The following is an 18,354-nucleotide window of genomic DNA, read 5'->3' as shown; positions in this document are numbered from 1 at the left end:
TTTTTTTGCTCCAGAATATATCAGATTTTCCAATTCAATTCAATATTCAATTCAATTGAATGTAAGATTCTCCAATTCAATTCAATATTCAATTCATTTCAATAATACATGGAAAAAAAATCGAATCTTACTTATACGCCTATGATCCCAAAGTGGATGCATAACTCGCTATGGTTTTTCCAAAGATTCCTGTGGTTTAACATGGTAAATATTATTCTTTAGACATTCACTGATGCTTGTAACTGCATCAATGTTCGGATGAGTCGTTCTGCTTTGTCAAAAAACGTTACCCCGGCAGCGATTCACCCTTTTACTTTTTTTTGCTCCAGTATATATCAGATTTTCCGAAACCTCACCGATGAATTTTGGTCCCAAATCCTAACCAACTGCGGAGCTTGTAAACATCCATTAGTCACCATCCTGTCAGGGAATCTCCACATTCCCGTCAGGAAACAAGAGGGTGAATGTATACACCCCACAGGAAATACCAAGTATTCCAAATTTTTACAGTTGCTTCTCAATCCCTGCTGTTACAATGACATTCATTCATCCCCTTGATTCTCATTGCGTGTCCAACCCTTACCTGACCTCAACCTTTTGGTTTGTCATTACAAGCTTCTAAATGCATGCAATGTGAATATCTTGGGACGCATGTCCCCACAACATGAGGAAAAATCTGGTCCGCACACAAACAGAAAACACAAAAAGTTCCCGTGCCTCCACAGTCACCCCTGTGACTCCGTCAACTCGGTAAATCCACTCTGTCCAATCAATTCGACACCCCTCTCTAAGCACCTCCCTTATGATGAAGAGCTATGCAGCCACTGTTCTTCCCACCTGCTCTGCAAAGATACGCCACCACCATCTCTGTTAAAGCAAAAGTTGAGGTGTGCTGAAATTCAGCGTACTAATGTGTGAAGACTGTAATGAATGCATGTTTTCAACCTACTTTTGCACTTTTTTTTTTTCTCCAAATAAGGGAGTTTGTAGGTCTGACAGACAGAAAAGAGGTTCACAATAGACCGCCGCTGCTGGCGTGTGTCTGCAAAGCCCCGACACTCTGAAACGAACTGATAAGACAGGAGACACTGAACTCAAAACACAAATGCTTACTAACAAATGGTCTCTGTCTCGTCCCCAGCTCTACTCCCAGTAGTGAAGAGCATCCCTTTTGTTTTGTGTTTCATTTCAGCGGCTGGATGATTTCGCTATTACACCACTGTTAGAAAGTTGTTATGATTTAGAGGTGCCCTTTCCCAGAAAGTAAACCTACTTTTGAATACACAGGAGCCCACTGAATGTGTGTGTGTGTGTGTGGGAGGGGCAATGTATTTGCTGTTTTGATAAAACACACATGTGTAATCAGCTTAATCGCATTTATAATGCAAAGTAAATGTGAGATAGCAAGGTACTCCATAATGAAGTAACAAAGTCTTGTATATTAAACTCGCCAGATGGTAAACATCTTTTTTTTAAGAGCGTGGTCGGTCGTAATTGCCCTGGAGGTTTTTGCTTAAATCTCAGCAACGGTGGATTACCCGGACATGAACTGCTATCTGTCAAGTATCTGTCAGGAACCAAGTGAGGCGTTTTACTCTTACCAGTAGCAAAGTCCTGCTATTGCTATTATTAAATGAATGCTGCTATAGCGCTAAATCGATCTTTATCATTATTATTACTGTAGATTTAGATGAATGTATCCTTTGCAGCACACATATGCAGGTTTACATATACAAATACATGTATGAAATAATTTGTTTACACTCAATGGTGTTAGAAACCCTCTCCTTTTACGGTTTGAATTATTAATAATCGAGCGATTCCCGTTTGCCTACCTTTCAGTATGTGTTGTTTCCCAGATTTTTTTTTTTTTTTTTTTGCAATTGTGTTTGAGACGAGCTTTGGAGGAACATTCTGTCATTTCAAACGCAATGGTATGAGATAAACAAAAAAAAAATTTTGAAGCACTTGAAACGGCCAACAAAAGCTGCAGAATATCGTTTGAAATTGAAATTTTGATTTTAGGTTCAAAAGCAAGCAGATTGATTGTCTTTGGAGTGTAAATTAGATTTCTCCGCTGCGCTTCATAACAGGTGCAATTTGAAACTAACCCTCTGTTCTGAAATGCCAAGGGGATTAATGGCAACGATAAGTGGTTTGGTGTATTAAGCTAAGCCTTTTCGAGTGTTGCCATTTCCATTTCAGCGATAATATGTGGATCACGGTTGAGTATTACAAAGGCAAAAAAATGAGAAAAGTCAGGTAAGAGGCAGACAGGAAGAGCTGTGCTTACAAGGGATACAGGGTAGCGTTCAAATATGTGCCCCTGTGAGCTCATTGTGCTCAAACACCGGTGAAGTACGGCGAAACAGATGGAGAACAAACACTAACACAAGTAGACATTCAGACTCACACTGTGACTTTTTTTCTGCATGACTGGAGGTTTGTATCGAGAGCTGCGGAGGGAGCAGGGGGCAGATGGTATCTGCGAGATTGAAACATGTAAAAGGTAGAGAAGGTTTATGTGCGTGAAATGTAATGATGGTGGGAGAATTGACACACGGAACACAAAATGGGCGGTTTAGAGTGGTGGGATAAAAATAGAGACATGTCTCCATCTAGTGTTCAATGGTGATGATACATGAGAGGGTTGCTCAGGTTCAAAAATGACATTTTGCTATATTTTTTCCTCTCACAGAAGCAGTATCCTTTGATAAACAATAAAAAGTCTGAGAGGTTTGCAGAGACACCTGCAGAGAAAGTCCTTTTTGACTCTCCTACAGTGAAAAAAAAAACATTTTTGCTCATTTATTTGTGACCTCTTCTCATACTTACCAACCAGAGAGAAGGGAATCTCTTTTCTGTTGATTGTTGGGAAGAAACTGGTTAAAAGATGAATTTAGAATTGTGGAAAGGAGGAAAATAAATAATTCATTCAATCACACCTGGGTTTTGCTTTGGTTCTGACCAATGTCATGGGGATACAGATTATTTCCTATTTTTGTTTTTATGGTTTATTTAAGCAATTAAATCTTAAAAAAAAAGAATAACATGCAGGAGAAAAACTAGAGTTGCAAGCCATGTGATCATTATTATCAAAAGAAACATTACATTTTCCTTTTTCACATATGAAACTGAAATGTTATGGTATTAATTTTGACAAAGAAAAAAAAAGAAAAAAAAACGCACATCCGCTGCCCATTTAGGAATGACTGCTGGATCAAAAGTCGACTGAATAAAGGTTTGAAAAAGATCCACACACTAAGAGTGCTCCATAGTAATTTATTATAATATATTTTACATAGAGCACAGGAAATGTATTCTAGCGTGACATTTCGAGCAAACACCCGCTCTTCCACAGATGCTTACCACGAATATGTTTAAACAATTCTTGCCATTTTTAAAGGGACTGATTATGTATTTGATTACCTCCTCTTTTTGCACCTCTTGTTAGATATATAATGTAATTTTAGCATTTTAACATTACCTTCAACTTGTTTCGAGCCAAAACAAGTATGCGAAAAAAAAACAGGAGAAAGAACAGTATATTTTTAACTTCTGTACAAATATGGAACCATACAATATTGGCTGGAGGGTTTGAGCATAAGATATATAATATAGACTATATAGAAGAACTAGACAGACAGAAACATGACAAGGCCCACACACTGACTTCCCTATAGACAAGTTTGAATATGGAATTCCTCATTTCAACCTTTTGGGGTTAGTGTTCCCAGTGTGTATATACAAAAATATGCCCGTTTTAAAAGGATGGAGTTGAGGTCTCCTCCTCTGCAAGGACATTTTACAACCTCGATCCCTCGGTATTTCAAGGTAGAGACATTATGTTTCGCCTCTTTCCGATCTCGATGGCCCTGATATTATTTAATGCTTGTTACACATTATCTGTTTAGCCCTGTCAACCAAAGCCAATTCCTTGTAGTTGCAAAAATTACTTGGAAAATAAAGCAATTCCGATTCTGATTCTCTAATAATCCTTTCGATGGCTTTTGATGCAGGTGAATACAGAACGGCACACTCAGTTCCCCTTTTGGATTCCCTGCACCTGGTGGTGGGAAAGCTGTAATCCTGAGACATCTAAGTAAAACGTGAAGCCGCGTTATCGATCCAATTTCGCTTGCAGCCACTAAAGGAGTCATTTTTTGAGGTTTTTCAACGTCCTCGTCTGAACCGCAGATGCGTCAGATTTCATGGAATTGGGAGGCGGGGAGGTTCTTCTTTAGGTATTTGGGATAGTAGGAGTCGCCATGCAGGAGAACGTTTCTACCAGTGGGTTTGCGGTACAGATCGGTTCTCAGACCATCCATTTCCTTGTTATCCATGACATCCAAAAAGTTCTTCTGTTTGGTGTCTGACTGCATCGTGAATTGAAGACGTTGGTCCTCAAGAGTTGATAGATTTCTGAAAATCCTCGAGTTGTGCGTCAGAATCCGTCCAGATAAAGGAAATGTCATCTTGATACCTCTTCCAGTGGTTGATGAAGGGTAGGAACAGATTCTCCCGATTAAAGATAACATGAAAAAACCCCACATAAAGTGAGGCAAAGCTCAGTGACATCCTGGACCCCATGGCCACTCCGGGGGTCTGCAAGAAAATCAGTGCCATACAAAAAGTAATTCTTGGAAAGTATTTCTTTTATGAGATCTAAAATGATCTCCTATCCAGAAAATATTGATTGCCCAGTATGCCTCCATCAAAAGGAACATTTGTATAGAAGGATTCAATATCCATTGTCATCAAGATATGACTGCTGTCAATATGTGTAATGGATTTAAGGATTTTAACAGAGTTGATGACCAGAAGTTGCACGAAATAATCCACAAATGTTGATATTTTATCTGTGAGTGAGCAAACAGCTGTAATAACCGGTCTGGAACTCTTTGTGGATTTTTTGTAATGTATAAAACACTGGAGTAACCGCGGAGTCAATCTTCATGAATTTGTGTTTCTCTTTGGTGAGGAGTCCTTTTTCCAATAGGTCGGTGAGTTTCGCGTGTATTTGTCGTTTGAATTCCCCTGTGAGGTTGATTTCTTGGTTCCCATTGGATTTTCTTCCTCTTTAGATAGTCATTCAGTGTCACAGCACAGAGAGAGTTTTGTTTCCCTCTCTTGCCGTTTCTTGAGGATAGAGGAGTCCATCACGGTCCGTCCTGCAGGTACTTGCAAGGTTTCATCAAAGAGGGTTTTCCATGAACATGATGCGATGGTTGTCCCGTTCCGTGAATTAGAAAGTCCATCATTGTAAAGGCTGTGAATCTTTTGCCATGATAAAGCTAGCAACTCCTTGCTGCTTCGGTACCCTAAGTGATGAGGTATATTTTAAATTTTGCAAACGTTTTGTGTTTTTCCCCAAAAACCTATAGTCATGTCACTTGATTCTACTTAAATCCATTTCAACTTTTTGCAACACGCCAAACCCATGTGTTCAACAGGTGAGGAAGTGAAATTGCTTTAAATATCCATTTATGAATGTAAGTGCGAACATTATCCTTTTTGCTTTGAGCAAAATAGAGCAAGGCTAAGCATAGAATGCCATCTATTTAATTGTCATTATCTTCTAATATACCAACTGAAAAAAAATAGTGCATTAATTAAACTAGTAGTCATTTTTGTGAGGCTGTTTTAACAATAAATGCTGAAACACCACAAGAGTACTTAATACTACAAGTCACTTAGTGATTATTAATTAGGGGCAGGATGGCTCAGGGGGAGAAGCGTCTGTCCTCCTTGCCGGTTCGATTCCCGGCTCCTCCGAGCCTGAAGGGTTGTTGAGCAACACGCTGAACCCCTAAGTGCTGCTCATGGTTCATCCATGATGGGTTAAATGCAGCGGTCCAATTTCGCTGATGACGTGCTCTACGAATAACTGAATGTGACAATAAAGGTGGTTCATTTGCCACTTGAACTCGGTTTCATTATGAACTCGAGAGTAATGCAAAATAATCCATTTAGCGAAACTGCTCATCCGTGCAAATGCAATTCCACATAGTGATATTACCTGAGCATCAAACTCTGGACTCTCTACTAGGTACCTTCTTGCACACAGCAATTGGCTACAGAAAACTAATAAGTTACTGACTGAACTCAATGGCCTTTTACATTGTATCTCAAGTTTAACGGGACAAAAAAAGCGCACTTTTGGTAAACAAAAAATTTCATGTGATCACGCTCTGCTATAAAGAGAAGCTGAAGACACATGTGCTGAGTGGACAACTAACCTTAACCGATTACACTCACAAGGCCATCTTTTGGATAATAAACCCCAACCAAAGAACTCGTACCATGTAAAAATAACAGCACAAAGGTCAACTCATTTAGATAATGAAAGGAGTTATCTGATAAAGACTTGAGATATTTTGGTTTTAATACCGTACTTTGTTAGACAAAAGGGCGCACAAAGAAGTCTTGCGCCATACAGTTTAGTACCTTGGCAAACAAAACATGAATATGAGCGCGAACCAGTCACACTCATGTCTCGACACATTTATTGAATTCATCAATATCTTGATTTAATTACCTAAGATTTTTGGCCTAACTCAACTTGTTCTGATGCTGCCCACCTCTGGTAAAATTGCCTACATCCTCAGTTTCACAGATCATGATTCTACTACTTTAGTATAACGTTGTATGTCAAGAGTGTGACTTAAGCCCTTTTGTTTTCCCTAAGTCAAAAGACAATGTGACTTACAAGCTTCTCAAGATGGAAGCTGCTTCAAGGAGGAGAAAAATCTATCAAGCCACTGAAGTTATTCCCATGATCCAGAGTTTATCCCCTGTTGGTGGGTGATGAGATTTACTATAATATAGGCTAGACTATCGATATAGCATGGTTATTTAGTCTGTTTAGTTAGCATCTTAGTCAGTAAAATAGCTAGATCAATGAAGCCACCTAAAGCAGGATAAACGATGTGCACGGAATAAACTATCTTGCTTAGCTATTTTGCTTGCCATTATAGTATTCCTGTTGTGCAGTGTCTGCAGACAATACAATTAATGTTTTTTCAGAATGATCACCTATTCGTGACCATAAACCGCAGATTTAAAATGTTTTTCCTCATTCGTGGGAGATGCACTCAACAACTGAACCTCAATCAGGGTTCATCCAATGAAAATGACCTCGAGGGCGTTGTTAAAGAAGTAAAGCGGCATTTACCAGGCCAAGACTGTGTTCCAGATGGAGCAGACATAACCTTAAACACTCCTGTTGACGTTGAAGATGCCATCCACACCTTTACGAGAAAATATCTTTTGACGATGATTTCATCAGTGATCCAAACTAAACTACAACCCGTGCTGTGAGGAGTCCTCTGTCCCTCGTCTCAACTTCACACTGCCAAGCCATCACAGAGCAGAAGCAGTGGATCCTTGAGAAGATTTTGCAATGAACACCTGGGATGAACATTGGCTATACTTCTCTAATTTGGTCATATAGAAAAAAGGAAGTAGCAGAGGGATTCCAGTGGAAGCTGAAGCTTCAAGACGGAACAAGTCTCAAAGTGTGCAAGGCACTTTTTTTCCCCTACAATTGATCTCCTTGCAGGAACCATAAGATGCTGGCTGAAAACAACGAAAACAAAACTGACCCTGATGAACAATCACCGGCTCTGTGGACTTTAGAGTGGCAAGAATGCAAAGTTTGATACCGAGGACAACGATTTCCTTGACCTTACACTGGGAATATCAACAGGCAGTTGTAAGTGCTGGTTTGAGAGCCATTGGCCTCAAGTGTTCAAGATGTGTTTGATGATGAGGAGTATTCCATATTCATTCCAAGAAAAGATCAGATATTTTTGTTTCATTCAAGCATGTGTAACAAAGTGGTAAATGGTGGCGGCTAAATTGGCAAAAGAGCCCGCTGAACTGTCTTCAAGTCCCTGTTTGTTGCGTCTGCTGCATTTGTTTTTTTTATGTTGGACAGCAGGGGGCGTATTAGCAATGGTGTGATTGTGCTGTTATGGTATTTCGGGGTTAGACTAAAAAAGTCAAGAAGTTCAGATGATAGCCATTGACCGAGGTATTGAGAAAATTTAATAATTTTGTAAGGGGAGTTATTAATATAATATGAACACTTTGTGGTAAAATGTGATTGTATTTACTGTAATAAGCCACCCTCTGTTTGTTAAATTTGGATAGGATTGCTGATGGTGAAATACATCAGCAACACATTAGTCCGTGTGCTAAGTGCCCCGCCGTATGTTTTTTTGTTTGTTTGTTTGTTTCCTCATGTCCTTTGTACATCTCTTGTAAATTGTTTTTGGTGTTTTATTTCTTTTTTTTCTTTTTTCAGGAAAAAAAGGACACTAAAAATGTATTTAGGTGTGCCCTTTTCTCTGGCTTCACATTGGAATATCACTGAGGCCAAATATGAAGAACATGTCACCTTGAAATCCTGTGTCAAGGAATCTATAAATAATGAGAAGTCTGTTGGGACAACAGGCTTGCAAGCCGTGCTGTTGTGTCCACAAAGGCTACTGCATTATTTGGATCAGATCAGAGGGGGACCTGAATGGCGAGGTATTTGCACACCTTTACTTTCACCATTTTGTGGGTGTGATCCAGGACCATCCAGATCTCCAAAGTGTGGAGTGATGGTCATGGTTACCAAAATAGCAATGCATATGCGGCTAATGCATTCTCTCAGATTGCAAGGATATATGGAGTGCTGACATACCTTGTTGCAGGGCATACACACACAGAGTGTGATAGCACAAAAAGGTTAGATATCTTCACGCCAAGAGACCACGTCATCATACTCCAGACTGCAAGAATTAGGCCATCACTTTATGAAAAGGAGTTCCTGAAACTGAATGGATCTTACTTCATTAGCATCGGACGACGCAGAAAAGCGGGAGCTGGACCGTGTATAACTTGCAAGTTCGTCAGGTTAGCAGTGAAGGTAATGTTAATTTCAAGCTGAAATTTGAAGTGAAAGAACTGCCACAGAGTGTACAGATGCCAAATGAGCCAATGCTCCAATGTGCTCTGCAAATCAAGGATAGAAGGTTCCAGGACCTCCAGTCAAGAAACTGTTGGAAGAAAAACACATTTGTGAGAAAAGTGACTGGAAAATGGTTATAATGGTTTTACTTGCAAGGAGTCTGAAAAAGCACCCAAGTAGCACAAGGTAAGACCAGCTTTCTAGAGACAGTTTTCCAGTATTATGCCATAAATCCATGCCTTTCAATGCAAGTACAAGTTTTGTGCTTCTGTCTTTGCAACATTCCAAGCCTTTTTTTGTTGTATGAGCATCACCAGTGGTCTGAAAGATTTTCTTTCAGATATGTCTTAACAATTTAACGTTGTATTTTTCCCCCCCATAAGAAACACATCATGCCTGTCATCACTTTTTTTGACAATTTGCTTCATTAGTAGGCATCAGCCGAGAACCCAGCTAAGTAGAGGTGGAAGGAGATGTTTCCTCAGGATGTTAAGTTAGGGTGTTTTGTTATGCCTTATTGTTGACAGAATTGTAGGTGTCAAATTGATTAAGTCAAAGAGACATGTTCATAAATTTCCCCGAGTCATATTTTCTCATGTTACATGATTGACAGACAGTTGACACACAATTTTCCCCAATTACTCTGCTGCATAATTTTGGACTGTGGGAGGGAGCCCACGCAGACACGGGGAGAACACGCCACCCCACGCCACCCTGTCATAACATTGTTGAGTAAGAGTTTGAAAACACTAAACCCTTGGCCTGTTTTCTAAAAAAACTAGAAAAAAAAAAAATTACTATTTTGACTCAGTCATCAAGTCTTCTTGTCTTCAAAAATAAATCTATGGATAATTGAATTCGGCAGCACCCTGGAACCAAATTTTCTCAGCATGCTCCCTTCCTACTTCCCAAAGTTTGAGAAAAGCAGGAGAACCCTTCTTGGCAGCACTTAACAGATACTCTGCATTTGATGGGTAAACAGTAACACTGTGATACGCACAAACAATTGACTGACAAAAACGGGACAGTACCAACAAATAAAGGCAATCTTTTTCCGCCTCATTGAGGGGAATGATACTCTCCCAGCCAGCAATGACAGGTCCACCTATCTCAATCGGGTCGGGATGCCCAATCATCATATACATGATGGTGATGGCAAGCTCGTGGATGTAGTACCCCTGGTTCATGTCCCCAAAGTCAAGGATACCAGAGATCCTATAGCCATTATTCTCATCCGGTTGCACAAGCACGTTCTGCTCATTGAAGTCCCCGTGATTAATGCCTTCGGGAAGAAAATAACATTGACTCTTAAAGGAAAATACAAATCACATTATCATTCATGTATTCATGAACATATCCATTTCTGCAGACAGAACTTGAGCTACCATTCAACACATTTCCAGCTGTGGGAGTATTTATAATGAGCATCTCCCTAATTCAAGTGTTTTTAGAAATTATTGAATATTAGAGCAGGAAAATATGATTGCACTTGCAAATATAATCAAATTAAAAGAAATCCAAGCACAAAAGTAAGGTGGAATCACAGCTTCAATAACATACTTACACTTGCGGAAACTGGAGTATTTGGGGACGACAGAAGTTTTGTATTGTTGAATGACTGATATCACAACTTTCTGAAGAGGATTTCCATCTAAAATTGGAATGTAAGGCTCCAGAAGGGGAACATTTGACAGACTCCAAATGAACTCTTCCCTCTGTAGCTCACTAATTTGAGGATGGTCCATCTGGAAAGAAACCATGTTTGTTTAACTTATCATATTCACTGATTAGCACTCTTTTTATGCCAGTGTGAAATTCACAAGCACATTCTCAACATGGTAGGGTCAGAACATACTCTTTGTGTATTTTTTTTGTGTACTGTGTCAGTCATTCTACAAAAACTGCAAGTACACTAATTGTTGAAATTATATAAATATTTCTTAACCCTTAATTTGACTTATGGCAAGTTGTAAAACAAAATGTTACGGTACTTTCTGCATTTATAGATGTATTGTTGCCACAACAAGATTTGACAATGATTAACCATAGTCAGGATGACTGAAAACCTCAGGGTTTCTGCAGGTATCAGCTAATTTAATGCTTTTTATTGCCCTTTTTTTTAATGCCGATTTAAACAAATTCAATGCCCAAGTGAAACTGCAAATATGTTTGATTATAAAACACACTCCTAAACCTTGTGGACAGCCTTCCCAGGAGAGTTGAAGCGGTTATAGCTGACACATCATATTGAAGCCTACGGATTAGGACTAAGATGTCACTTAAGTTCATGTGCGAGTCAAGGCAGGAGAGCGAATACTTTTGGCTATAGCGTACAGTAGGATGTATGTACATATGACCTTCTGGGTGACAATAGAACTAAAGAGTCAAATGGATTTAAATATGTTTATGATGATAAGAGTATATTTCTTAGTTTGTTTCCTTTATGCTCCAACTCTGGTATCTTAACTTTGTGCACCAACAGATCACCCAATGTAAGCAGTGGCAAGGTAAAGAATTACGCTTGTCAATCATCCAGGATCATCACTATTCCGATCAAAGTTATTTACTTTTTATATAGCTTAATCAACATAAACTATGAATAAAAATGATTTTTTTTCCCCACCAAGTCTACTTGAATTTTTAATACCTCCAGACACAGAATGTAATCCTTTTTAAAGCAATTTAAGGAATTGGCAAAATCTATTTCATAACTTTCAGTGTTTTTAAATGACCCGTGAACCTTCACAGACTCAAACAGGCTGAGGCACTATTTGTGTAAATTTACTAAGGTGAATGCTCACATATTTGGTTTTCTAACAGTTACTTGGGAACAAAGGCTGTCTGCCTGTTGATGCATAGATAGTAAATGCACTTGTTTTAACACTGCAAAACAGGCCCAACTTCTTCCCAGACCAAACAAAGCAAGTTTAGAGCAATTCTGACTGTCTTAACTCATTTGCAAATCCAGGACGCTCGGCCTATTCAAGATTGCCTGCACTCAGCCATAAATAACATGACTTTTTACACAAAACTAGAAGACAAAAATAGTAATTTCCACTGGTCGGTCCAAACTGCCAGTTTTGACTGTTCACTCAAAGTAATAATATAATAATAATTTATCCTTTATTTATCCCCGTGGGGAAATTTGTTCTCTGGAATACAAAAAAACAACAGAAAACATAAAATCTCTGTGAATGACCCAGGGTTGTCTGGGAATCACTCAGTAGAACATGTACTAAAGGCAAACATTTCTGATGATAGCCAAGAGCACGAAAAAAATACTGTAGATGGTTACATGTATTAAGTCACCGACCTTTCGCCGATGTAACAATGATAGTGACCATAGTAACGAATGACCTGACCAGTTATACCTGTTGTAGGGTGTTGTCCATCCTGGCAGCCATCCTGCCAATCTCATAAAGTAACTTTTGAGAGACGAGGGGGGCCTTTGAAATGGTGATTCCAGGTAAAAATGTCAACAGCCGCACCACGAACTTCTCCGGGCCACGGCCAATATCTGTGATCAAAAAGAAAAGAGATTCTTAGTACTATGGGCTTTTTTTTTTTTTTTTTATAGAATACAATTTTTGAGTTTTAGTGTCGTTCAAGAACAGATTAGGATCCACCATTTCTCTGGCATGGGAGTAATAAGGGCCAAAGTATCTTATCTTGTGTATTATGGCAGTTATAGATGACACATCTATAGTCTTGTAGTAGTAGTTCTCTAAATTACTTGTAGTATTGTTGTTTGAAACAACAATCTGAATGTAAAACACATGGATGCAATTTGCATAAAAAGCCATTGTAACCTAGACCCACCCCCAACCCTAGCAGTTACATTAGAAACCCTAAGAGGCTTCTCAGATGAGGGTGTGAAACATCTTCGAGTTGACACAGCAAGAAAATTTTGACATGCATGCGTTGTTATGATAACATTTCCCCAAAGCTATAGTTGTGTTCGCTGCAAAAACTGCACAATGTTGAGATTGACACATTTCAAGTATACATGATAAAAAAACAGATCGTGTCAGATCGCTTACCCATTTCTTCTTCAGCCATGAGCTGTCCTGTGGTCGTCAGGATGACATTTTGTGTGGGTAGGCCATTCTTATGCAGGAAAGACATGGCGTAGGTTTGCACTTCGATAAGAGAGGGGTTCTTGCTGTCCTTAGAGTTCATGATCTTCAGGATGTACTTGTGACCCTCAGTGGTTGCAACAAAAAAGTTCTGGTCATCGTAGCTGGGCAGGCTGCTGATTTCATTTGCCGTCAAGTTGTAGTGTTTCTTCACGATCTCAGACGCCTGAAAGTTGTTGAAGCTGGGCTTTTCATGCTCTGCTAACATCTTGCTGAGAAAAGAGGAAAAGATCCAGATGAATTTAAACCAAAACAGGATTATGACACAAAAACAATTGACACTCACTTGACTTACTGCAGTGGTTTCTTCAGTATTTTTTTAATAGGAATTCTCATTAAGTGTATTAAGTCACTATTATTTTCTAGATAAAATAGTCATACAATACTGTGTGTGTGTATATATGTTTCTTTTTTATCTACGTCCATGCAGTCGCAGCGCAATTCCTCTCCATATCTTAAATATCAGCAGTCAGAGGAAAATTAGATACCATATTAGAAATAAAGTAACGTACGACTCACGTTGGTATTTCAAGACATATTGCGTTACGGTTTTCAGACATTTATTTGAATTGCTTGCAGTGTTCGGTTGAGTTTCTGCGAGACGAGTTAAATTTTAGTGGGGGAAATTGTATCATTGTAGTCAAAATAAACAAGCTAACAATAAATCGATCTTTGCGTGGTGCAACCTCTTCGAAGAAACAAAATAAACAGAAAAGTGAAGTTGGTTTAAAAAACGTGCTTTTTTTAAACACAGAACAAGCACAGTGAATGAAAAAGACCTTCAATTCTAATCTAATTTAAAAAAAGTTAACTTACGTCGCACTTTGCTGTCCCAGTTACGCTGAACGCAGTCACTTGGTCAAAACGCTTCTAAAATTTCTTCCTGCCACTGAAAAGACTTTCACCTGAGGAGGGGCGAAGCGCTGCTGTCGCTCAAAAGGGACCGGGATTAAACTAAAGACGGTACTATACAATTTTTATGGGGTCGCGCCAAAATACCACGTATTATAATGACAAAATAAAAATAATAATAAATAAATTGGATGAGGGCAACCGGAAGATTAAATCACGTTTACGTGTGGTGGGGGGGCTGCACCGGATGTTGACCACCGGGATCGCTAGTGCGCATGCTCAGTGGCACATGATCAAAGTTTATTTATAATCATGTTAGTTAAGATTAACTTTAAACTTTAATGCAGCCTCAGGGGGAAACCAGCCTGCTTCTCCCCTAGCTTGCCCTGGGGGGGAACGGAGCAGTGTCTCCCAGAGCCGGTCCCAAGCCCGGATAAATGCAGAGGGTTGTGTCAGGAAAGGCATCCGGTGTAAAACTTCTGCCAAAACCAAACATGACATGCAAGTCAACCATAACCATATCATACCGGATCGGTCGAGGACCGGGTTAACAACGACTGCCATTGGTACTGATGACCCAAAGGGTACCGGTGGAAATTGGGCTACTGTGGGTCGAAGAACAAGAACAAGAAGAAGAGGAGGAGGGTGTGTTACGATGCAGAGAGAGAGGAGGAAAGGAAAGAGCCTGGAACTGAGACAAGGGAGTTTGAATATCGGGACTATGACATAAAAAGGTAGAGAGTTGGTCAACATGATGCAGAGAAGGAAGGTGGATATACTGTGTGTCCAGGAGACCAGGTGGAGAGGTAGGAAGGCTAGAAGCTTAGGAGCAGGCTTTAAGTTGTACTGTTATGGTACTGACAAGAAGAGAAATGGAGTAGGACTTATCTTGAAGGATGAGTTTGTTTGGAACGTTCTGGAGGTGGAAAGAATGTCGTATAGACTTATGAGTCTGAAACTGGAAATTGAAGGTGCGATGCTCAATGTTGTTAGTGGCTATGCCTTGCAGGTGGGATGTGAATCTGAAGAGAAGGAGAAGTTCTGGAATGAGTTAGATGAAGTGATGCAGAATATTCCCAGAAATGAGAGAGTGGTAATTGGTGCAGACTTCAATGGACATGTTGGTGAAGGCAATAGAGGGGATGAAGAAGTGATGGGCAGATTTGGTATCCAGGATAGGAATGCAGAGGGACAGATGGTGGTAGATTTTGCAATATGCTTGACTGGTGCAGGACATGTATGCTAGCTGTGAGACACTGGTACGGTGTGCTATATGGGTAACAGACGAGTTCAAGGTGGAGGTGGGACTCCATCAGGGGTCAGCTCTGAGACCCTTTTTGTTCGCAATGGTGATGGACAGGCTGACAGATGAGGTTAGACAGGAATCTCCATGGACCATGATGTTTGCAGATAACATTGTGATCTGTAGTGAGAGCAGAGAGGAAAATCTAGAGAGGTGGAGGTATGCTCTGGAAAGGAGAGAAATGAAAGTTAGTCGCAGCAAGACAGAATATATGTGTTTGAACCTGGAATTGGGCGGGAGCAGTTAGTTGTATTACATTGTGTGCCATGGCTGTGGCCAACAACAGCTATTACTTATTAAACAGACGCTCATTAAACTGACCAAAACGCTACAATATATACTGTATCTATTTGTATGGGGAGAACAGTTAATTTCAGTCACTGAAATTCAGTAGAAAGATAGTTTATAAATTTTTGTGGCTTTAGTCCTTTAAGTAGCTTTTAAGATTCCATATTTAATTTCATACAAGCAAATTAAAAGATTGCTGGTAAGATATCAGGATTCTACTCTAATGGATTGAAAAATTGGTAAGACATAGATTTATATTTTCAAGAGAATTTCAGTTTTGTTTTGCAGGGTCATTCCTTACATCACATTGTCTACAACATTTAAGCTGACCATGTTGACAAATATGTTGAAATAGCCTGTTATCAGTTATGCTGACAGAGATCACTGCTTATGAAATCTAGACACAGGCCAAGGTTTATCCAAATTTCTTCCCCTTGAAGACATTGATTCCTCTGGCTTTGGTTCCAGTGGTAAAATAATCAAACCAGTTCCCCTCCTTTGTTCACATGAGCAGAACCTTAGCTTACAGATTCAACTTTGAATTCAGGTAAAACCCAAAAGCTTTTACTTTTGTTCCCCCTACTGACACCGACATTGACGCAACACCCTCATTTAACCGAGATCGCATAAGTCCATTGCAACTTGGACCAGCAACAGATTTGGGGGTTGGACCCTAAGGCAGCGCTCCTACTGGGGGGACTCCCTCCTTATACTGGGCAACGACAGTGCGACTTGGAAGGGCGCTTTTGGGAGGAACCCCCTTCCCGATCTGAACCCATGCGGTGTTTTGTTATTGGACTTCTGTCCTCATCCATAACAAACACCAGGTTCAGGCATAATGGTGTCAATGTGTGCACTTGGCGCCAACACACGTTAGGCCACAGTTCTTTGATCGACCTTGTGGTCGGACCTGCTGCTGCACGTCCTGGACACTCGGATGAAGAGCGGGTGGAGCTGTCAACTGATCACCGCCTTTTGGTGAGCTGGCTCCGATGAGGGCGGAGGATACCGGTCAGACCCGGTCGACCCACATGTAACGCGAGGGTCTGCTGGGAACGTCTAGTAGAGTCCCCTGTCAGAGGGAGTTTCCACTCCCACCTCCGGCAGAACTACAACCACGTCCCAAGGGAGGAGATTGAGGCCATGTTCCGTGCTTCCATTGTCGAGGCGGTAGACCGGAGCTGCGGCCGTAAGGCGGTCGGCGCCTGTCGGGGCGGCAACCCTCGAACCCGCTGGTGGACTCCTGTGGTGAGATGAGAGAGAGATGAGATGAGAACAACTTTATTAATCCCGAAGGACATTGTTGTGCCAGAGTTTCAAGTAAAAACATAACAGTAATAGATAATAGTGGAAAGGAGGAAGAATAAGAAATATAATGAAATATAAATTGTCTTAGCTGTTAGCAGTAACTACAAAGATTGAAGATTCCCTGCGGCTGAGGGAAGAGGAATTAAAAAGTCTGATAGCCTCAGGTAGGAAAGACCTCCTGTGGCGTTCAGTGGAGCTCTTTGGTGGTATCAGTCTATGACTGAAAGAGCTCCGACAGGACATCAACGTGGCATGCAGGGGGTGATGGATGTTGTCCATGATGCTGAGAAGCTTCCTCATCATCCTCCTCTCTGAAACTTGCACAACAGACTCCAGCTCCACTCCCAGGACAGACCCAGCTCTCCTGATGAGCTTGTTGAGTCTGTTGGTGTCAGCTGTCTTGAGCCTGCTGCCCCAGCACACAACAGCGTAGAAGATGGCGCCGGACACCACTGAGTAGTAAAACATCTGCAGCACGGTCCTGCAGACGTTGAAAGATCTGAGCCTCCTGAGGAAGAACAGACAGCTCTGACCCTTCTTGATTATGGCATTAGTGTTAAAAGTCCAGTCCAGTTTATTGTCCAAGTGGACACCCAGGTATTTATAGGTGTCCACAATGTCCACATCAGTACCCCTGATGGTGACCGGATTCAGGTGGGTCCTTTGTTTCCTGAAATCCACCACCAGCTCCTTTGTCTTAGACACATTGAGCTGCAGGTGGTTCAGTCCACACCACTCCACAAACCTGTCCACCACGCTCCTGTATTCCTCCTCCTGGCCTCCGTTGATGCAGCCCACGATGGCAGTCATTTGAGAATTTCTGCAGGTGGCCGGACTGCGAGGAGAACCTGAAGTCTGAGGTGTAGAGCGTGAACAGGATGCCGTCAAACTGAAGAGGGACTCCTATCGGGCCTTTCCAGCCTGTGGGGCTCCAGAGGCAGCTGATAGGTACAGGTAGGCCAAGCAGCTTCGGTGGTTCCAAGGCAAAAACTCGGGCGTGGGAGGAGTTCGGGGAGACCACGGAGAACGACTTCTGGTGGGCGTCGAGGAGATTCCGGTCCACCATCTGGCGGCTCAGGAGGGGGGGAAGTGGTGCTCCGTCAACACTGTGTGCAGCGGGAGCAGGGCGCTGCTGACCTCAACTCGAGACATTGTAAATCAGTGTCAGGAATATTTCTGAGACCGTCTCAACCCAGTTGAAACACCTTCCAATGAGGAAGCAGAGCCGGGGGACTCGAGAGTGGATACACCTAGTTGAAGTTGCTGAAGTAGTCAAAAATCTCTTCAGTCGACTTATAACTTACGTAATTCCCAACAGATGAGACAGAGATGTCAATGTCAATGTCGAGATATGAATTGAGGCACTCCGGACCCGAAATTCAAACTCCTAAAGGGAATCTAGGTGGAAAGTAATTATTGGGTTTTTCAGAACACCAGAAATAATAGCTAAGATGGGACCGACTCATTGAAGCTCCTGCTGGAGGAATTGTGATTAAGATATTATCGAC

At 41.0% G+C, this 18,354-nt stretch overlaps 1 protein-coding gene across 2 annotated transcripts in view; it reads right to left on the bottom strand.

Annotated features, from left to right (window-relative positions):
- Positions 1–14,096, bottom strand: part of hykk.2 (hydroxylysine kinase, tandem duplicate 2) — a 217,096-nt gene extending 203,000 nt beyond the window's left edge. The window contains exons 1-5 of one of the 2 annotated variants that reach the window (XM_086162329.1): positions 13,912–14,096; positions 13,000–13,307; positions 12,331–12,476; positions 10,524–10,704; positions 2,966–10,241 (exon numbers count right to left, since the gene is read on the bottom strand). In XM_086162329.1, the coding sequence (XP_086018455.1) occupies positions 9,802–10,241; positions 10,524–10,704; positions 12,331–12,476; positions 13,000–13,303 (1,071 nt within the window). In that variant the 5' untranslated portion in view covers positions 13,304–13,307; positions 13,912–14,096 and the 3' untranslated portion in view covers positions 2,966–9,801. Of the gene's footprint in view, positions 1–2,965; positions 10,242–10,523; positions 10,705–12,330; positions 12,477–12,999; positions 13,308–13,911 lie in introns of those variants that run through there. The other variant, XM_086162330.1, reaches the window with a different exon arrangement.
- Positions 14,097–18,354: the final 4,258 nt, after the last annotated feature.

The sequence above is a fragment of the Fistularia commersonii genome, chromosome 16, assembly GCF_037954325.1.
Source record: "Fistularia commersonii isolate RoL2024-O1a breed Wild chromosome 16, RoL_Fcom_v1.0, whole genome shotgun sequence".
Taxonomy (NCBI): Eukaryota; Metazoa; Chordata; class Actinopteri; order Syngnathiformes; family Fistulariidae; genus Fistularia; species Fistularia commersonii.
This window is presented reverse-complemented; position numbering and strand designations above follow the sequence as displayed.